A 22,374-nucleotide genomic window follows, 5' to 3' on the forward strand; every position below is an offset into this window, starting at 1 on the left:
AACTGAGAGTAAGGTGAGGGGTAAGGAGAGAAGCCAGAGCTGCTGTGAATCTCCAGCGTGTTTTCCCCTCCCGTTCCCACCCTTGTTTCCAGGAAACCGCTAAGCAGGGCTCTTGCGGAGACAATGGCAGCCATAGCCATTTCTGAGATTCACCAACTTGGAACAATTTCTTGAGGCTGACCGTAGCTAAGATTTTTTAATACTCACCATATGCCAGGCTCTGGGCTAAGTGCTTGACGTACATTATCTCATTTTTATACACACTTCTCAAATTGAGAACCTGAGGCTTAGGTAAATCACTTTCCCAGAGGCACACAGCTACTAAGGAGCACAGGCTGTTTTATAATTTGATGTAATTGATTTAATTGTAATTCTATGTCTGTCTGATTCCAAACCCAAGAGACTGGAAATGGGCAGTGTATTCAGGGAGGCAACAGGAGAGAGAGAACGCCTTCCAGCACTTGCCTGGGTGGGGGGGGGGGAAGGAGAAGGGGAGGAGGAGGAAGAACTGGGGTCTTTATATAAAACAAACCACCCCCTCACCCTCACTCCATCACCACCAAGGAAACTAGGGCTGGACTAGCTGGTTGCCTAGAAACAGTGTCTCTCTTGTTCTTACACCCAGCTTCCTACTGGCATTTCATGGCATCTTATTCTCCTTAAGGTCGATGCTCATTTCAATCTAATTTCTCTTGGATAGACTAGCATGAAATCAGGGAGAGAGAAGGGAGAATGTTATCTTCATTTGGTAGGAAGTGCAGGTGTGGTTACTGCCCGGGGCACCCCAGAGTGGTTGTGTTCACACACATGCACACACATGCACAGAGACACCCATGCACAAAACATGAACACACATACACACTGCATCATGCAGGCATCCGCAAGTTAGTCCCTTGAGATTCACCTTCCTCTTGGGTCCCTCATGGAGACCCCTACTCCTGCGACCACTCTATGATTTCCCTCCAGAACCTGGAAGGGAATTAAATTCCTCAGGAAGGATGGGAGAGTCTGGAGGGTTTTGGAGTTCACTGTCATAAAGACTTCTCTACGCAGAGAGGCAGTAGACTTGCAGAAGCGTCCCTTTACAAAGTTATGTTTCTGAGATACTAAATTCGAACTGCTGTCCTACTTTTTTTTTTTTTTTAAGTAGGCTCTGTGCCCAGCGTGGGGCTTGAACCCATGACTCTTGAGATCAAGACCTGAGGTGAGATCAAGAGTTAGATGCTTAACCAATTGAGCCACCCAGGTGCCCCTACTGTCCTAGTTCTGAGATTTCAATAGTTCTCACCTTAGAGTTCCCTAAAAAATAGCTAATGATTCTTAGAAATCTCTGTTCACTCTTCAACTTCAGGGCCTTCCATCACTGTGAGAAAATAAAATTAGGCTCATAATCCTGTGAGAGAAAGAAGGAAACCCAGAAGTATATCTCCCATCTGGTCAAGGCCCCCAGATGGAAAGACTATATCTAACCGTGGGTTCATGAGACCCCTTCCCTTGCCAACTGCATCAGGCCAAGCTGACTGTATTCTCCTAGGGTATCCTAGAAGCCTGGAACAGGGCCAAAAGGGTCATAGTGGGGATATGACAGCATTTGGGGTAACTACATGTTGCAAAGCTCTCTGGGTCAGTCCCCCAAGAATTTGGGAACGATAACAGTAGCTAATATTTATATAATCTTTCTTCCTTTTTCTTTCATCTATCAATATCTGCATATACATGTAGATGTGTAGATATTTATATATGTACATATATATGTATGTGTAGGTATATATACGTGCGTGTATATACAGTTGATCCTTGAACAACATGGGTTTGAACTGCACAGATCCACTTACATGGGAATTTTTATTGGAACATATAATACAATACTGTAAATGTATTTTCTCTTCCTTCCAATTTTCTTAAATATTTTCTCTAGCTTACTTTATTGTAAGAATATAGTATATAATACATATAACTTACAAAATATGTGTTAATTGGCTGTTATCTGTAAGGATGCCAGTCAACAGTAGGCTTTCAGTAATTAAGTTTGAAGGGAGTCAAAAGTTATATGCAGATTTTTTACTGTACCATGGGTGGGCACCCCTAAACTCCATGTTGTTCAAGGGTCAATTGTATATACAGTTAGTCCTCCTAATAACCTTATAATAACCCTATAAGGTAGGTACTGTGTTGTCCCCATTTTACAGATTACATAACTCAATAGAGAGGTTGAATAACTTGCCCAAAGTCACCAGCTAGTCAATGGCAGATTCAGAATTAGGATCCAGGCGGTCTGATTTCAGAGTATGCACTTGTAATGCCTCTGCTATACTGTCTGGGAGCAGACAACGCAGTGGATTCTTTGCCTGGCTCCTTGGGAGAAGCAAAGGCCAGCTTCTGAAAGACATTGCTACCTGCAGGTGAGGGGTAGGAGGGAGGCTAGTTGAGTCTGAAACTGGAGAGTGAGGGGTGGCCTGGATGAAGTCCTCAGACCCCCTCTGAGCAGTCTGTGGGCATAGGAGTATGCTGACAGCTCTGCATTTGTGTGTTTCCATGTCTGCGTCTGTCCCAACAGCTCGTGATGTGGTGGCCAAGTTATCTGAGGACAGTATCTGTGATCTGAACGATTTCCAGTGGATCTCCCAGCTGCGTTACTACTGGGATTCAAAGGATGTGCAGGTGCAGATGATCACCACAGAAGCCTTGTATGGCTATGAGTACCTGGGGAACTCCCCCCGGCTGGTGATTACACCCCTCACTGACCGCTGCTACAGGTAACCTCTGCCCCTCCCCCACCCCTAACCCAAAGGGTGAATAGAGAATTCCAGAAGGAAAACCTTTTGGGGAAGAAGGTGAGGGGCATCTTGTGTTTGTGACGTTTCCCTCTACATTTCATATTCTCAGATTTTAGAATTTTGCCCTTAGTAACCATGGTCCCACAGATGGGCATGGACATTAGGCCTTAGGCCAGAAATAAGGACCCAGAACATTGATGCTGGTCCTTAAAAATGCCGCAGTACTTAAGTAGGAAGCTCTCCGATGGCAGGAATCAAGATGGTGCCTGGAGATCCCATGGATGAAAGATAGAAAAGGGGCCAGGTGAAGGACTCTGGCAAGGAGTCTCCAAGCTCAGCCAGCCAGTCTGGTGGTGAGACGTAATCATTCTGCACTCAGCAAAGCCCTTTACCACTTTCCTTGGTGTTTGTATCATTAGAAATCTGAACTCTGTGAATGTGTCAATTTTGTGATATTTAGATTTCCTTTGATTTTGTATGTTCTTTAAGGTGGAATTTTTTATAATCATAAAGATAATTCTTGAGTATTTTTTCCTTCAAAGTCCTCAATCACTTATTTTCTGTGTTCCGTGATTTTTGGTCTTTATTCATTCATTTATTTCACCTGTTATTCAGTAGCCATTTCTTAAAGTCTCCTGTGCACCATGCATGCCCTCCAGAAACCCTCAACCTAATGGGATCAGGGGACAGAGACGTACTCAGATGAGTATAAAATGGTTTGTTAACTGAAACTAAGAGGCTCACACAAGGGGCTGTAGAGGCAAAAGTGAAGAACACATCATTAATTTCTAACATTTATTTTGCCCCTACTCTTATCAAACTGAATCAAAATCCAGGTCCTAAACTCAAGAGTTCATAATCCAGTGAGAGAAATATATGTATTTCCATCACTCCATTAGCACTGGTGATCTTTAGAATCTGGAGTTTATGAAGATTTTTAACTTTTATTTGATTCATTTATGTGTGTATTCATTTATCCATTCAATCATTCATTCAAACAAATGTTTGTGGGTGCCCATGCACCAGGCTCTGAGGTTACAGTGCTGAGTAAAACATTTTTTTTACAATGATGATATGTTGGTCATGTAATTGGAAAAAAAATAAAGCTATTTTTATGAGTCAGAACAAAATAAAGCAAAAGTCAGTTCCTTTCCTGTGTCTTAGGACTTGGGCACCAAATTCTTCTTCTTCTTCTTCTTCTTTTTTTTTTTTAAGAGAGGGAGAGAGGCAGGGGAGTTGCAGAAGGAGAGAGAGAATCTTAAGCAGGCTCCACACTGAGCATGGAGCCCAATGTGGGCTCAATCTCACAACCCTGAGATCATGACCTGAGCTGAAATCTAGTCGTTCACTTAACTGACAGCCACCCAGGCGCCCCATTGGGCACCAAATTCTTATTTTTTCCCCTTAGGACACTGATGGGGGCTTTGAAGCTGAACCTTGGGGGAGCTCCAGAGGGACCAGCTGGTACAGGCAAGACAGAAACTACCAAAGATCTGGCCAAAGCTTTGGCCAAGCAGGTAGGGGAATGCTGTCTAGTCTTAACCTCTCTTCCATTCCTCTCTGGACTCCAGGAGAGTTGACATGAAGTTCCAGATGGTTTAGCAGAAGAGGAAGAGTGGGGCCCCAGTTCCGGCAGTGGAATAGGAAGAAAGGAGCCCCACCTGTATTTCATGTGCAGGGTAATTCAGATATGAGAGAACCCATCCCTAATGGTGCCTACATCCTCCCTTCTCTCTAGTGTGTGGTCTTCAACTGCTCGGATGGTCTGGATTACAAGGCCATGGGGAAGTTCTTCAAGGGGCTGGCCCAGGCTGGAGCATGGGCCTGTTTCGATGAGTTCAACAGGATTGAGGTAATGCTGCCACTGGCCTGCAAAGCAGGGGTTGGACATACAGGGGCCTTTTTCTGGGCTCTCAGCTCCTCGGTGATAGGTCCTTATGTGTCTTCTAAAACCCCTGCACAGAGTAAGTACTCAACGAGATAAACAAAAACACTCCCAAGAAGACACAGTACCTATTATATATACATATGCATCCTCATCATATTCACTCACTCACTCATTCAAAAATTTATTGAGCAGCAGATATATGTCAGACACTCTTTAATTGTTCATGACACAAAGCTAAGTAATAAATGAATGATACAATCTAGCAAAGGGAAATAAAAGTTAAGTGAAACAAATAGAAAATGATAGAAGTCTATAGTAGTGGTATAAAGGAGCCATCACAAAAGAGAGGGGGGTGATTAATTCTATTTGGATGGGGAATTTAGGTCAGGAAATGTAAACATGCAATTAGAACCAATAAACACTGTTTGAATACATACAATGGGTCAAACATTATGCTAGGTGCTAGAACAAAGATAAAATATTATGGAAATTAGTAACACACACATGCACCCCAATTTTCTTTTTCTTTATCAAAAGCCCAAATCATGCTCCTAAATTTTGAATGTGAAGGTCTGGTTCTCAGATGACTGGATTTTGTCATTGCGAAGTGAGGGGGCCTCTGGCAGAGTGGGGTGGTGGCTGTCACAGCAGGAGCTCATTCTCCCCCCCAGGTAGAGGTGCTGTCTGTGGTGGCTCAGCAGATCCTCAGCATTCAACAAGCCATTATCCGGAATCTAAAGACATTCCTCTTTGAAGGCACCGAGCTCTCTCTGAACCCAACCTGTGCTGTCTTCATCACCATGAACCCAGGCTATGCTGGCAGGGCTGAGCTGCCAGATAACCTCAAGGTAAACATCAGCGTGTATAAATTCCATATGTACTTTATGGTATAGAAACCTCTAGAAGTTACCAAGGATCTCACGGAGAAGGCAAATAGTGGGTGACATTTTTTGGCTGTGAGAAGTAATAGTGGAGCCACAATGGTGGTAAGATAGGTCCCAGAACATAACTACACCCCCAACAAGGTCTCATGGGGAGGGGTGTATATACATGATGAACCATGGCAATTAGGAAACAAGGGTCACTATTTCTACCATCTTCAAGGGGTCAGACAGGTAATATAAGTGAGAGGAACCAGCTGGGCATGGTAGGGACTCTGACAAATGCCCCATCTAGAGGCAACGGCTCCTACTTAGCCCCAGTCGATTGTTGCAAATCAGGAATTGTCAGGTCTTCTCATTTTTCAGGAAAACCCTGAAATTTGGATTTCTACATGTTATCTGATTACAAAAAACAATCAATGTAGGCCGAACAAAAGCATCTAATTATAAGATAGCATAAAAGTTAGACACAGAGCTCTGGGAAACCTGGGCTGAACCAGGGGCACTTGGGTGCCTCAGGTCATGATCTCAGGGTCCTGGGATTGAGTCCCATGTCGGGCTCCCTGCTCAGTGAGGAGTCTGCTGCTCCCTCTTCCTCTGCCCCTCTCTCCACTTGTGCTGTCTTTCTCTCTCTCTCTCAAATAAATGAATAAAATCTTAAAAAAAACAAAACTAAGCAAAACCTAGGCTAAACCACATATTACTAGGGTTAACCTAGATGGTGTCCTTACCAAAGCAAGCTGTTCTAACCAACTACAGAGATGACAAGGAAGCATATATGTCCCCAGTGCCTACTGCTGAGCTGGCTTGAGTTACAGCATTGCAATAGCTATTGGTCCTGCTGCTAGTGAGAAGGATGGCACCCATGAAGGGAAGAGAGAGTCACCATGGCCATCTTCAAGGGAATAGGCTGTAGATGACCTTAGCATGCTGCTCTCATGGGAGGAAAAACCCCAAAGTACAAGTTGGCTGGATCTCCTTTTTTGGGAAGAGGCCTTAGCACCCCAACTGCATGAAAAGAGGTACCAGAGAGAGACTTCCAGGCCTGCTTCTTTATGGATTTCCTTCTAAGTCATTGCTCTATCCCCTTGAGTGGAAGACACAAGAGAGACCCAGCCAAACCCACATTAGTACTTAACCTGCCAGAAACGCATCTGATTAGTGCTCTGGAATCTTATCCAGACACTTTCTCTCTACCCTTCAAATGGGAAAGAGTCAGGGAGATCTTGGAAATGGCTCCTCCCCTCTTGGCCAGCACAGGGCAGTGAGTACCAAAGTAGAATTTGGACCCACATGTCTTATTTTTGCCACCCAACCATTGTGACTCCCCCCTATACACAGACCCTTCCTAGCCAACAAGCCTGTTGCATAAGCAGCTTTCATGAGACAGTGTGGTATAGCAGAAAGCACCAGGGGTTGGTGTCAGGAAGCCTAGGTTCTAGTCCTGGCTCTACCTCTAACTGCTTGACTTCTCCTCTAAGATCTAAGGTAGTAACAGTAGCTGATGTTTATTGAGCACTCACTATGTGCCACACACTTTTCTAAGCATTTCACTTATATGATATCATTTGTTCTCATGAGAATGGTACAGTTGTTGGCCCATTTTGAAATGAAATAACTAGAGGGGTTACATTACTTGCCCACTGCCAGTAGGTAGCAGAGCAGGGACGCAAATCAGATCTGTCTGACTTCAGGAGTCTTCTGATACATATTGGTCCTGCATTCCTAACTGACTCCCTCTGTCCCTATTGAACACAGGAAGGGTCCGATAGTTGAATGATGCTCCTTTGGCATGGGAGAATGAGGTGTTGTTAGAATATCAGCACGTAGGGCCTTTCACATAACCACTGAGGGACCGGGTGTGACAATAAGTACCTGGACAGGGCCAGGTGGGATGTTAGCGGAGCAGTGGATCTATCCAACAAAGATGGTCCCTCTGCATTGACTCGTCCTTCTGCTTTCCTTTCCTTGATTTCACTAGAGTGGCCTGAACAGCCATTGCTGCTTCTCTTTGCATCTATAGACAGACCTCCCCTCCAGTGTTCACTAAATACATTCAGGTTCTCAATGGCCATTTCTTTTCTAGGCCTTATTCCGGACAGTAGCCATGATGGTGCCAGATTATGCCCTCATTGGGGAAATCTCCCTCTACTCCATGGGGTTTCTGGACTCTAGAAGGTATGTTATATTGGCTTTCCAGTACATTCTAAAGTCTCTGAAAGAGTTCCTTCTGTGTGGTAGGTTCAAGGTGGGTTGCCCATTGGAAGAAAAGAGAGAAACTTGAGAAATGGACTTCCAGTCCCTAGTTATTCTGAAAGCACATAGCCCTGGCTTTTGTCCTGATCCCATACCTGGCCAGGAAATGGCCCAGATTCCCAAAAAAGGGCCTCCTCTCTCTTAATGTATGCTTGGACTTCTGCTAAAGAAATTGGTCTTTTCATCCCAGCCCTGCTACACAGACACACACACACACACACACACACACACACACACACACAGCTCAAGGTGAGACTTTAAAACATGAAATTATTCCAAGATTGAAGAGGAAAATTTTAATATAATTTGGAATTAACATTGTTATCATGACATTTATCGACTTAAAAAAGTAAATCATGGACATGGAAAAAATTGTTACATTACAGAAGTGAATAAAGGGAGTTTCTTCTCAGTGACCTTGAGTCCCACTCTCTGGGGATTAGCATTGTTAATAGTTTGATGTTTCTTCCAAAACGTGTGTGTGTGTGTGTGTGTGTGTGTGTGTGTGTGTGTGTGTACTTGTACATTCACATATATGCATAGAAGTATTACACATATAATTTCTTGTACGGTAGATTATATACATATATGTGTGTGCTTGCTCTTTTCCTCCTAACTTTGGAAGAGTTAGAATGCTTCCTTAGTTCATCATAGTAACTATTAAAAGGACTTCAGATGATAGGGCTCCTCCATCAAGTCCATGAGCTGGCCTGGTTCCCGAAGGGACAGGGCACAGGGATGTTGGGAATGTCTGCTGAGCAGGAGCTGGTCCTCTCTGGTGGTCTGCAGAGGTGTCTCTGCTCTCCTAGTCTCGCCCAGAAGATTGTCGCGACCTACCGCCTGTGCTCAGAGCAGCTGTCCTCACAGCATCACTATGACTACGGCATGCGGGCGGTCAAGTCTGTGCTCACTGCCGCTGGCAACCTGAAGCTCAAGTATCCTGAAGAGAATGAGAGTGTCCTGTTGCTCCGGGCCTTGCTTGATGTCAACCTGGCCAAGTTCTTGGCTCAAGATGTCCCTCTGTTTCAGGTATGCAGTGCTTTGGGACCTTGACCAAGTGCTGAGACTCATTTTCTGAAGATGAACTCTGTTTCTCTGGCATCCTTTCCATCTCCAGCCAGCAACCCCACGACCAGACACCTGTCCCCAAGTGTAGATAAGAACAGCGATAGCACTATCCCTGTCTACTTCCTGATTTTAATAAAAATAGTTTCCCTGATAGAATAATATCTGCCATTGGGTTTGGATAGGTTTTTGTTCTAACCAAATGTAGTTTTCTTTTGTAATTATTTTAATGCCTCTCTTCCTAATCAGGCTGTGAGCTCCATAAATATAGAAATTGTGACTATCTTACTCATTCCAAATACAGTAATTGGTAGATAATACAAACTTATTAAATATTTGCTGCCTTTTAAATTTATTTGGGAGGGAAATCGTGTCTTACACATAGTGTTGGACTTTGTAATTGTGGATGAGTTTGGCACAGAAAAATGAGATTTGGAAGTTTACAAAGATTTCTGCTGTCTGTAAATCTCATTTTCAGAAAATGTTGAGGTCATGCCTCTGACAATTCATCCTTTCCACCTTCTCTCGAATTCTTGTTAACAGGGAATTATATCAGACTTGTTTCCTGGAGTTGTTCTTCCAAAGCCAGACTATGAAGTTTTTATGGAAGTGCTGAATGAGAACATCAAAAAGATGAAACTCCAACCAGTACCTTGGTTTATTGGGAAAATTATCCAGGTTGGTTCCCTGCATCCATACAGGGGTGCACCTGTTTGTTCACTGAAGTCAGAAATTGGAATTGTGGTAGATTGGAACTCAGTGATGGTGATCAGAGGTGCCTGGATAGAGATGGAGGTGCCTTCAGGTCTCACTTCCAGGAGTTGAAGTTGAAATCCAATGTTTTTCCTCTGACCATCTTCCTTAGGATTCCTTTTTTTAAATTTGGGGATGAAACAAAACCTTTGGGGTCATTGGGCTTGAACTAGTCAGGACTTTCTCAGTTTCCAGTGATAGAAACCCACGTCAAACCACCTTAGTCAACAGAAGGAGATCTGTTCACTTACCTAACTTGAAAAGCCCGGGTATGTGTTGACCTCAGACACAACGGGATCTGAGAACCTTTCTCTTCATTTCTTGGCTCTGTCTCTGAGTTACAGTTTCATTCTTGGTTGGGTCCCCAGCAGCCTCAGTCTTTGATTGTACCAGGTTCAAGCCCAGAAGGAAAAAGAGCATTGCTCTCCAAATGGCTTCAGCATAGGTCCCAGGATTACCTTTGAACTGTGCTGATAAAGTCACATGACCACACCAGGGAAGATCATTTGTATTTTACAGCTTGGGGCCTGGCTCGGAAAATACCTTTCATCTGCTGAGAGTTCTAATCAAGTCAGAACTGCATTTAGGCCTGGAAAAAGGAAGTTTCCAATTTAAGTGCAATTTGCTAAAATGACTACTGTTTCCTTTTCCCCTTTAAAAGCAAGTAGAAATGGCCTAATGAAAAAATTAGAGGCATTAAAGTCAGACAGCCATGTGTCCAAATTCTGCTTCCACCACTGATGAGCATGGGCAAGATACTTAACCTCCCTTAGGCTCAGTAATCCCACCACTAGAAGGTGGTTAATGATACCCAAGTGGATTAAATGAGATAATTCAGGTAAGTCACTTGATGCTTAGCACATTGGTAAGTACAGAGCAAATAGGAGTTCCCATTTCTTTTTTTTTTTAATGTATTTTTATTATATTATGTTAGTCACTATACAGTACATCCCTGGTTTCTGATGTAAAGTTTGATAATTCATTAGTTGCGTATAACACCCAGTGCACCATGCTATACGTGCCCTCCTTACTACCCATCACCAGTCTATCCAATTCCCCCACCCCCTCCCCTCTGAGGCCCTCAGTTTGTTTCTCATAGTCCATAGTCTCTCATGCTTCATTCCCCCTTCTGATTACCCCCCTTTCTTTATCCCTTTCTTCCCCTACCGATCTTCCTAGTTCTTATGTTCCATAGATGAGAGAAATCATATGATAATTGTCTTTCTCTGCTTGACTTATTTCACTTGGCATTATCTCCTCCAGTGCCGTCCATGTTGCAGCAAATGTTGAGAAATCGTTCTTTCTGATAGCGGAGTAATATTCCATTGTATATATGGACCACAACTTCTTAATCCATTCATCTGTTGAATGGTATCTCAGTTCTTTCCACGATTTGGCTATTGTGGACAATGCTGCTATGAACATTGGGGTGCATATGGTCCTTCTCTTCAATATGTCTGTATCTTTGGGGTAAATACCCAATAGTGCAATGGCTGGATCGTAGGGTAGCACCATTTTTAAATTTTTTTTTTTTAAGATTTTATTTATTTATTTGACAGAGATAGAAACAGCCAGCGAGAGAGGGAACACAAGCAGGGGGAGTGGGAGAGGAAGAAGCAGGCTCACAGCGGAGGAGCCTGTTGTGGGGATCGATCCCACAACGCCGGGATCACGCTCTGAGCCGAAGGCAGACGCCCAACCGCTGTGCCACCCAGGCGCCCCTCAATTTTTAACTTTTTAAGGGACCTCCACACTGTTTTCCAGAGTGGCTGTAACAACTCACATTCCCACCAACAATGTAGGAGGGATTGCCTTTCTCCATATCCTCTCCAGCAATTGTTGTTTCTTGCCTTGTCAATTTTTGCCATTCTAACTGGCATAAGGTAGTATCTTCGTGTGGTTTTGATTTGAATTTCCCTGATGGCTAATGATTTTGAACATTTTTTCATGTGTCTGTTAGCCATTTGTATGTCTTCATTGGAAAAGTGTCTATTAATATCTTCTGCCCATTTTATGATTTGTTTATTTGTTTCTCGTGTATTGAGTTTGAGAAGTTCTTTGTAGATCTTGGATACCAGTCTTTTATCTGTAGCGTCATTTGCAAATATATTCTCCTATTCCGTGGCCTGCCTCTTAGTTTTTTCTGACTGTTTCCTTGGCTGTGCAGAAGCTTTTTATCTTGATGAAGTCCCATAAGTTCATTTTATCTTTTGTTTCTCTTGCCTTTGGAGATGTGTCATGAAAAAGGTTGCTTTGGCCAATGTGGTAGAGGTTGCTGCCTATGTTCTCCTCTAGGATTTTGATGGATTCCAGTCTCACATCAAGGTCTTTCGTCCATTTGGAGTTTATTTTTGTGTATGGTGTGAGAGAGTGGTCAAGGTTCATTCTTTTGCATGTAGCTGTCCAATTTTCCCAGCACCATTTATTGAAGAGACTTTTTTCCACCAGATGTTTTTTCCTGCTTTATCAAAGATTAGTTGCCCAAAGAGCCGAGGGTCCATTTCTGGGTTCTCTATTCTGTTCCATTGGTCTATGTGTCTGTTTTTGTGCCAGTACCATGCTGTCTTTGTGATCACAGCTTTGTAGTACAGCTCGAAATCCGGCATTGTGATGCCCCCAGCTTTGTTTTTCCGTTTTCCTTTTCAACAGTTCCTTGGCGATTCGGGGCCTTTTCTGGTTCCATACAAATTTAAGGAGTATTTGTTCCAGTTCTTTGAAAAATGTCCTCGGTATTTTGATCGGGATAGCATTGAAAGTGTAGATTGCTCTGGGTAGCATAGACATTTTAACTAGGTTAATTCTTCCGATCCATGAGAATGGAATATTTTTCCATCTTTTTGTGTCTTCATCAGTGTCTTTCAAGAGTGATTTATAGTTTCTAGAATATAGGTCCTTTACGTCTCTGGTTAAGTTAATTCCAAGGTAACGTATGGTTTTTGGTGCTATTGTAAATGGGATGGATTCCCTAATTTCTCTTTCTTCAGTCTCATTATTCGTGTATAGAAATGCAACTGATTTCTGAGCATTGATTTTGTATCCCGCCACGTTACTGAATTGCTCTATAACTTCTAATAGTTTGGGAGTGGCTTCTTTTGGGTTTTCCATATAGAGTATCATGTCATCTGCGAAGAGAGACAGTTTGACTTCTTCCTTGCCGATTTGGATACCTTTTATCCCTTTTTGTTGTCTGATTGCTGTTGCAAGGACTTCTAGTACTATGTTGAATAATAGTGGCGAGAGTGGGCATCCTTGTCGTGTTCCTGATCTTAAGGGAAAGGCTTCCAGCTTTTCCCCATTGAGAATGATATTTGCTGTAGGCTTTTCATAGATGTTTTTTTATGAGATTGAGGAATGTACCCTCTATCCCTACACTCTGAAGGGTTTTAATCAGGAAAGGATGCTGTATTTTGTCAAATGCTTTTTCTGCATCAATTGAGAGGATCATATGGTTCCTGAGTCTTTTTTTGTTGATATGATGTATCACGCTGATCGATTTGCGAATGTTGAACCACGCTTGCATCCCAGGTATGAATCCCACTTGGTCATGATGGATAATCCTTTTAATGTACTGTTGGATTCTATTAGCCAGGATCTTGTTGAGGATTTTGGCGTCCATATTCGTTAGGGAAATCGGTCTGTAATTCTCCTTTTTGATGGGGTCTTTGCCTGGTTTGGGGATCAAGGTAATATTAGCCTCATAGAATGAGTTTGGTAGCTTTCCTTCTGTTTCTATTTTTTGAAATAGCTTTAGGAGAATAGGTATTATTTCTTCTTTGAATGTTTGGTAGAATTCCCCAGGAAAACCATCCAGGCCTGGAGTTTTGTTATTTGGAAGGTTGTTTATCACTGACTCAATCTCTTCATAATTAATTGGCCTGTTTAAAAAATCAATTTCTTCCTGTTTCAGTCTTGGTAGTTTATAGGTTTCCAGGAAGGCCTCCATCTCGTCCAGATTGCTTAATTTATTGGCATAAAGCTGTTGATAAAAGTTCTAATAATCCTTTCAATTTCATTGGTGTTGGTTGTGACCTCTCCTTTTTCATTCATAATTTTATTAATTTGGGTCCTTTCTCTATTCTTTTGGATAAGCCTTGCCAGCGGTCTGTCAATTTTATTGATTCTTGCAAAGAACCAGCTTCTAGTTCTGTTGATCTGCTCTACTGTACTTCTGGTTTCTAATTCATTGATTTCTGCTCTAATCTTGGTCAATGCTTCCTCGTGCATGGATTAGGCCTGTCCCTCTGTTGCTGTTCCAGCTTCTTGAGGTGAGAATATAAAAAATGCATTTTATATTTTTCTATTCTTTTGAGTGAGGCTTGGATGGCTATGTATTTCCCCTTTAGGACTGCCTTTGCAGTATCCCATAGGTTTTGGACCGTTGTGTTTTCATTCTCATTGGTCTCCATAAATTGTTTAAATTGACTTTTGATTTCCTGGTTTATCGAGTCATTCCTGAGCAGGATGGTTCTTAGTCTCCAAGTGTTTGAGTTTCTTCCAAATTTTTCCTTGTGGTTGAGTTCCAGTTTCAGAGCGTTGTGGTCTGAGAATATGCAAGGAATAATTTCAGTCTTTTGGTATCAGTTGAGACCTGTTTTGTGTCCCAGAACATGGTCTATACTTGAGAATGTTCCATGGGCATTAGAATAGAATGAGTATTCTTTGGTTCTGGGGTGTAGTGTTCTATATATATATCTATGAGGTCCAACTCGTCGAGTATGGCATTCAAAGCTCTTGTTTCTTTGCTGATTTCTTGCTTAGGTGATCTGTCTATTGCTGGTAGTGGAATGTTGGAGGTCTCCTACTATTAGTTTATTTTTATCTATATGTCTCTTTATTGTGGTTAAGAGTTGGCTTGTGTATCTTGCTGCTCCCCTGTTGGGGGCATATATATTTATAATTGTCATATCCACTTGTTGGATACATCCTTTAAGAATAATATAGTGCCCTTCTGTGTCTCTAACTATAGTCTTTAGTTTAAAATCCAATCTGTCTGATATGAGAATTGCTACCCCAGCTTTCTTTTGAGGTCCATTGGCGTGAAAGATGGTATTCCATCCCTTTACTTTCAGTCTGAATGTATCTTTAGGTTCAAAATGAGTCTCTTGTAGACAGCAAATGGATGGGTCATGTCTTTTTATCCAATCTACAACCCTGTGGCGTTTTATGGGAGCATTTAGGCCATTTACATTGAGACTGATTATTGAGAGATATGATTTTAATGATGCCATGTTGCCAGTAAAGTCTTTATTTCTATCGATTGTGACTTTCTGTTCTGTATCACTCTTGGGGCCTTTTTACTTTTATAGAACCCCCCTTAATATCTCCTGTAGGGCTGGGTTTTGTGGTTAAAAAATTGGTCAATGACTGGCGATTCTGGAAGGTCTTTATTTCTCCATCAATTCTGAATGACAGCCTTGCTGGATAAAGGATCCTTGGCTGCATGTTTTTCTCTGAAAGAGCTTTAAAAATGCCCTCCCAACCCTTTCTCTCATTCCAGGTCTGTGTAGACAGGTCTGACGTAGTTCTGATACCTTTGCCTTGGTACGTGAGAAATTTCTTTGCCCTGGCCGCTTTCAATACTGTATCCTTGCATCTAATATTTGCGAATTGCACTATGACGTGACGTGGCGTAGATTTGTCGTGGTTGAGCTTGGGAGGGGTCCTCTCTGCCCCTTGGACACGAATGCTTGTTTCCCTTGCTAGATTAGGGAAGTTTTCAGCTACAGTTTGTTCAAATATCTCTTCTAGACCTCTGTTTTTCTCCACCCCCTCAGGGATGCCGATGATTCTGACATTGGAAAGTTTCATTGAGTCAGTAATCTCCCGTAACCTACATTCCTGAGCGTGGATTTTTTGAGCCAAGTTTCTTTCTTTTTATTTATTTATTTATTTATTTATTTATTTTTTTATTTTAATAATGATTTTTTATTATATTATGTTAGTCACCATACAGTACATCCCCGTGAGCCAAGTTTCTATTTTAGCTTTTTCTTCTACTAACCCATCCTCCAATTCACTGATACGTTCTTCTCCCTCATTCAATCTGGCCATCAGAGCCTCTAGTTTTGACTGTGTTTGGCTCATAGAATTTTTAATTTCTGCCAGATTCTCTCTCATTTCCGCCCTTAGAGATTCTATATTCTCATTAACATTTCCGTTAATACTTTTTTCAAGTCTACACATCATCTTGACCATTGTTACTCTGAATTCCATTTCTGATAATTTGGTTATATCCATATCCATTAGTTCTGTGGCAGAGGCCACAGACTCATTGTTTTTTCTTTGCTGGGGGGATTTCTCTTTCTCATCATTCTGATGAGGAGAGGTTGCGGGTTTGTCCAGAGCCCAAATTATTGATCAGGACCCAGGCCTTGTGCCCTTGTTTTATAGGGATCTTAGGGATATGGGCTTTTTTTTTTTTAAGATTTTATTTATTTATGTGACAGAGAGACAGCCGGCGAGAGAGGGAACACAAGCAGGGTAGTGGGAGAGGAAAAATCAGGCTCCCAGCAGAGGAGCCCGATGCGGGACTCGATCCCGGAACGCCGGGATCACGCCCTGAGCCGAAGACAGACGCTTAAGGACTGCGCCATCCAGGCGCCCCGGGATGTGGGCTTCTTGATTTTTCAGCCTGCCTTCTGTGTTCTGGGGGAGGGGCCTGCCGCGCCGATACTCAGGCAACCCTGTTTGGGTAGAGTCTCCGTGTCCCCTGCGAGGGGGGATTGGGATGGGCACACTGTGAGCCGGTATTTCCAGGCTTTTGTTCTCTGGCGGCTTTCTCTGCTGGTTTGCTGTGCCTCTTCTGAGAGTCAGAGCAGCAGTGGCCGAAACTCAGCCTCTGTCTCAGAACAGAGGGATCGCGGACCATTCTCCACTGATGTTCTGGCCACTTTAACTCTGTTTCTGTTGGTGCTGCTCAATCTTACAGCATCCCGGGATGTGCGCCCCATACCCGGTGTCCCAGCCCGCCCTCACTTCCAGGGCTGGCGCGTCTCTGTCCTTTGTGTTTCTAACACCGCCAGCTGCCCCTGCGCGCTCCGGGAGCTCCCTGTCTCAGTCTGGTTCCAGTGAGCACACCGGAGCTCCGTGAGAAGTCTGGTGGCGCGTGCTCCCCGGCTCACGGTCTCAGTCTGCTCTCTCGCGGGTGCCGTCCGCAAGTCCGCCTGCTCCCCAGTGCAGGTGGCTACCACTTTCTGGCGCCCGAACATGACAGCTCCCTCCCCCTTCCATTTATCTTCCAATATCTGTGCGTGGTTTCACGGCTCCCCACTTCATACCTCAATATGCAGCACTGGAGATGTTCCTTTGTAGAGATCCAGATGTATCTTCCTGTATCTCAGGCTGATTCTGTGGGTTTTCTGGATAGTCTGGTACCTATCCAGCTCAACGCAGGGGATCAGCTGAAAAAGGGGTACCCTACTCCTCTGCCATCTTAACTCCTCCCAGATGTTCCCATTTCTTAAATTATCTGAAACATACACATATATTTATCCAAAAGGTATTTATTTATTTATTTATTTATTTATTTATTTATTTATTTATTTAAGAGAGGGAGCACGCAAGTGGGGGGCAGAGGGGCAGAGGGAGAGAATCTTAGGCAGGCTCCATGCTTAGCACAGAGCCAGACGCAGGATTCAATCTCACAACCCTGAGATCATGACCTGAGCCAAAATCAGGAGTCAGACGCTTAACCAACTGAGCCACAGGTGCCCCTATCCAAAGGATATTTAAACTATGGATCATCAGAGGTAGAAGTGACTGTGGGAATCCTCTTTTGGTCCCTCATTCCTCACTGACTTCTGACTGGCTTGCATTTCTGGGAGGTTTTCAATGATTAACTGCTTAAAATGATGTCTCCTCCCAGATCTACGAGATGATGCTGGTAAGACATGGCTATATGATCGTTGGAGACCCCATGGGTGGCAAGACCTGTGCTTATAAAGTGTTGGCTGCAGCTCTGGGTGATTTATACGAAGGTAAAGCTAACATCCCTGGCTTCCCGGGAACACAGGACTCCCCAGTAGGTTGGCTGGCTCCATGGAGATAATGCCAGGCTGTTAGTTTTGCCATCCCTGGATTGTGACATCAGAGCCAGAAATAGAACATGGCACACAGATGTCTGCAGGCAGAAAATAAGGGTGGGGGTGGGGGAGCTTCTAATGGGGATTTTATGTACATGTCATTAAGTGGAGGAATTTTCTTGAGTTTTTCAAATACCGAATAGTGGCTTCTCCAAAGACTTTCCAGTGAGGGAGAAACTCCTGCCACTGTCCTGAACAAATTATTCTGAAAGCCAATTATTGCATGGTTTCTTTTCTCCTCCTTTTTTCTTTTCATCCCTCCTTCCCTCTCCCTTTTTCTCCCTTCTTCCTTCCCTCCCCTTCCTTCCTTCCTTCCTTCCTTCCTTCCTTCCTTCCTTCCTTCCTTCCTTCCTTCCATTTAATGTAGAAGATAAAACCTCAGATTTTTTTAATCAGACCCAGACCTTGGACAAATGACTAAACCTCTCTTAGCCTTTGTTTTCCCACCTGTGGAATGGGATTGTTGTGAGAATTAAATGAGATTATGCAGGAAAATAACCTAGTGGAGTTCCTGCTCAACAAATGAAAGCCATGTGTACGGCCAGAGAAACAATTTTGGGTTTTTTTCTTTTATAAAAAAGCAATCCTGTGGTGTTTGTTTGTTTGTTTGTTTTTAAGATTTATTTCTTTATTTTAGAGATAGTGGAGGGGAGAGGCAGAGAGAGAGAGAGAGAAACCCAAGCAGATTCAGTGCTGAGCCTGATGCGGGGCTTGATCTCAAGACCCTGAGGTCAGGACATGAGCTGAAACCAAGAGTCAAATGCTTGACCAGCTGGGCCACCCAGGCACCCCACAAGCCTGTGGTTTTGATAAGCAATGCCTTCTATTTACACGTTCCCTTCCAGTACTTCATCTTAACATGTTTTTGCTAATAATTAAGTTGCTGTTGGATTTTTGAGGTTTTTTGTTTTGGAAACTAACTTGGCCCTAGTAACTAATTAGGGCATTTCAAACTTAATATTCTGATCATTTGAACACAGTTTAAGAAACTAAATGAAAAGAGGCTACCCTGTTGTTTTTTCCTTGGGATTCTGCAGAAATAGTTCTTTTTTAGTACATGGTTCAGGCACTCCAACTTTTCCTTACTTTGAAGGATCATTTAAAAGTCTGGTTATTTTCAGTTCTGTTTTTGAATGCACCTCATGTACCATCTATCAGTCTGTGTTGGGTCCTAGTACTCTCATGGTGTGAATGTCTCAGGGGTCACTTGCTGAATAGCTAAAGAAGAGGTTTCAGGGCTAAACTAGTCCTTCAGATAGAGGGGGAAAAAAGTAACCAGTATTTTCCAGAATCTTTTAAATGTCAGCCCTTTCCTCATCTCAAGTCAAAGCCAAGTTTCTTAGGGTAGCTGTGAGAGCCAGGTACATAAAAACACCTGGTAGCATGGACCTCTCTCCCTTACTGCTTGAGTTCATTTAGGCTCAGACAGGTTTCTTTGGATCTGACCGGCACATTTGCCCTGTTTGAAATGAGTCTCAGAAGAAAATATGGTGAGAAACTAATGGGCATAATAACCTAGCAATTTAAGTCATTGCCCATCCAGATATCCTAATCTTTATAAGAACTGAGTACAAATTTTATAAGGACTCCCTTTGGAGGGCATATTTATGAAGGTTGGTTGGTCTTTGAGATGGCATTATCTCTTGTCTAATGTTGTGGTCTCACCAGAACCTTTGTAACTCATGTTGGACCTTCTTGCCTAGCTAAACAGATGGAAGAATTTGCTGTGGAGTACAGGATCATCAACCCCAAGGCCATCACCATGGGGCAGCTCTATGGGTGCTTTGACCAAGTGAGCCATGAATGGACAGATGGTATCCTCGCCAATGCTTTCCGGGAGCAAGCATCTTCAATATCTGATGAACGCAAGTGGATTATATTTGATGGGCCGGTAGATGCTGTTTGGATCGAAAATATGAACACAGTTCTGGATGACAATAAAAAGGTACTACTGAGTCTCATATCACTTTTACATAGGTAGGGTATAAATCCTCTTATTCAAGTGAGTAATTGACCAAAAGTATATACTACATACATTTATTACACTAAGAATAAATGCCCCACAAGAAAGTAACAGCTTACGAATTATGCTTCCATTTGTACTTGTAGTGGGTAAGCTACATGTGTTTAGGGATAATATTGCATCGTGGCGAAAAGCCTTGTTGTTGGCATCATATTAGACCACTAGCTCTAGAACTCTCTGAACCTCAATTTCCTCAATTGTAAAAAGGTAGTAATAAAATAGGGATATTGGCAATTAAAAAGTAGCACATACATAGTGCCTGATATGTGGAATGGGTGTTGGTTATCCATTGCCATGTACATAGAGACTTAAAACAACCATTTACTTTGCTCATGATATTGTGGATTATAATTTTGGAAGGGCTCAGCTAGGCTCAGCTAATCATTGTGATGTCAACTAGGGCAGTCACGGCTGGGGGATCCACACCCAAGGGGGCTTCCTCCCTCAATTCCTGGGGGCTCATTCCTCCTTGGCCTGTCTCTCTCTGTCTCTTTCTCTTCAGATAGTGTCTCATCCTCCAGGCCTCTCCAGGTGGCTTTGGTGTCTCACTTAGTGAGCTTGGAGTAGTGGCACTTCTTAAGTGGTGGTTAATTTTCCAAAAGGCAGGAAGTGACAGTTTCTAGGAAATTAAGTGCTGTGCTTGGAACTGGCATAGCATCACTTTCTCTAAATTCCATGAGTCCATGAAGTCACGGGGGCTGCCCAGATTCAAGGGAGTAGAGAAAGATGGTCTACTTCTTGATGGAGCAGGTCAAGGCCACTTGGCGAAAGCACACACGGGATGGGAGCTATCACTGCAATAGTCTTTGGAAAATACATTCTGCCACAGTAAGCATAGTGCCTAAAGAGCTTGGATTCTGGAGCCGGATAGTCTGGGTTCAAACTCTACACTGCCACTTGCCAGTTGAATGAACCCAGGCAAGCTATTCAGTTTCATCATCTGTAAAATGGCGACGGTAGTGTCTACATCATAATGTTCATCAGGAAGATGAGATAAGTTAATATTCACAAGATGCTTCTAATAGCACCTGGCATAGAACAGGCATTTTCTTACTGTATGTTAAAATAAGATTTATCACCATTTTAAGAAAGAGTTTCTATACTGAATGTACATGATTATCAAATCAAAATATACTTTCCTACTGCATTAAAATTTCACGAGACTATGCGTGAGTCATGTTCAACAATGGGAGGCCTAATTATCCAAATTATACATATACACACACACACTAATTATAGCATATGTGTAGTTTTGATTACATAACATATAAAAATAGAAATGTTTTATTATATGATATAGGCTATGTTATATAAACTAATTGTACAAATGTACTTGTTGGTCTTGAGATAAGTATAAAGAGTCATAATCAGTGAATTTCCTGGTGATTCTTCTTGTCTCTGGGTGTAAATCTACCTACTGTCAGAGATAGGGGTGTCTATTACTTTTCTTGATATTCAGAGATGACAGTACTGCTGGTGTCAACCCCATAACAGCTAAGACCTTCCTGGGGTTACATGTAGTGACCTGTTTCCAGGTGTGTTTTGTGTAGGTCAGGTAACGTACAAGGGACTTTTTGAGCACAACTTTGGGTGAGCAGCAGAGAGTGATGGGGTTTTCTCTTTGCCCCTGAGAGACCAAAGCTTCAGGCAATCTTATGTCTTAACCATCTCACTTGAACCTGTGTTGGCAAATGGAAAGCAGCCCCACTAACTTGGCACATACACTGAGTCTGCCCTATGTATTTACACTACTTTCTATAGGGACACACCTACTAAACACTAGGACTTCTGATGGCCTTTCCTTCCATTCCAGAAAGGGTTTGTGGAGATGCTCTTGTCCCTCTAGCCCTGCACAAGTCCATGAGGGATTCCAAAAGGAGTCTTTCATGGGAAACAAGCAAATAAAACAGGAAGAAGGTGTGCAGTTAAGTTCTATGTGAAACACTGAGTAAGAACTATGAGACTTGCTGTAGTCTGATAACTTCTTGATCTTCCATCTAAGGCTGCAATTCAGTGACTCTCTGACCTCCCTATTTATTTATTTTAATATTTTTTTTTGAGAGAGAGAGAGAGAGAGAGAGAATGCATGCTTAAGCAGGTGTAGGGGGTATAGTGGGAGAGAGAGAGAGAATCCCAAGCAGGGTCCATGCCCAGTGTGGAGATCATGATCTGAGCTGAAGTCAAGAGTCAGATGCTTGGGGTGCCTGGGTGGCTTAGTTGGTTAAGTGTCTGCTTTTGGCTCAGGTCATGATCCCAGGGTCTTGGGACTGAGCCCCACGTTGGGCTCCCTGCTCAACAGGGGTCTACTTCTCCCTCTCCTGCCCGCTCAAGCTCTCTCACTCGCTATCTCTGTCTCTCTCTCACTCAAATAAATAAAATCTTCTTTTTTTTTTAAAAAAGAGACTCAACTGACTCAACCACCCAGGCATCTGCCAACCTCCCTATTTAAAATCACAACTCACCCAGCCCTGGCTGAGCATTCTCCAGCCTCCTCTTCTATTTAATTTGTCTCCAAAGCACTTTCATCATTTTATATGCTGTGTGTTTTGTTTATCACCTGTTTCCTCCCAGCAGAATGTAAATCCCAAGAGCACAGGGATTTTCATCTGTTTTATTATATGCACCTGTGCCTGACGCATAGTTGGTGCTC

At 42.9% G+C, this 22,374-nt stretch overlaps 1 protein-coding gene across 1 annotated transcript in view; it reads left to right on the forward strand.

Annotated features, from left to right (window-relative positions):
- Positions 1-22,374, forward strand: part of DNAH3 (dynein axonemal heavy chain 3) — a 167,904-nt gene that overhangs the window by 69,370 nt on the left and 76,160 nt on the right. The window contains exons 29-37 of the mRNA XM_087869949.1: positions 2,558-2,756; positions 4,186-4,294; positions 4,516-4,629; positions 5,337-5,513; positions 7,633-7,724; positions 8,612-8,831; positions 9,411-9,545; positions 17,485-17,596; positions 19,405-19,646. Coding sequence (XP_087726075.1) covers positions 2,558-2,756; positions 4,186-4,294; positions 4,516-4,629; positions 5,337-5,513; positions 7,633-7,724; positions 8,612-8,831; positions 9,411-9,545; positions 17,485-17,596; positions 19,405-19,646 — 1,400 coding nt within the window. The remainder of the gene's footprint in view (positions 1-2,557; positions 2,757-4,185; positions 4,295-4,515; positions 4,630-5,336; positions 5,514-7,632; positions 7,725-8,611; positions 8,832-9,410; positions 9,546-17,484; positions 17,597-19,404; positions 19,647-22,374) is intronic.

This window comes from Ursus americanus, chromosome 2, assembly GCF_024610735.1.
Source record: "Ursus americanus isolate L20-20 chromosome 2, mUrsAme1.1.p, whole genome shotgun sequence".
Lineage (NCBI taxonomy): Eukaryota > Metazoa > Chordata > Mammalia > Carnivora > Ursidae > Ursus > Ursus americanus.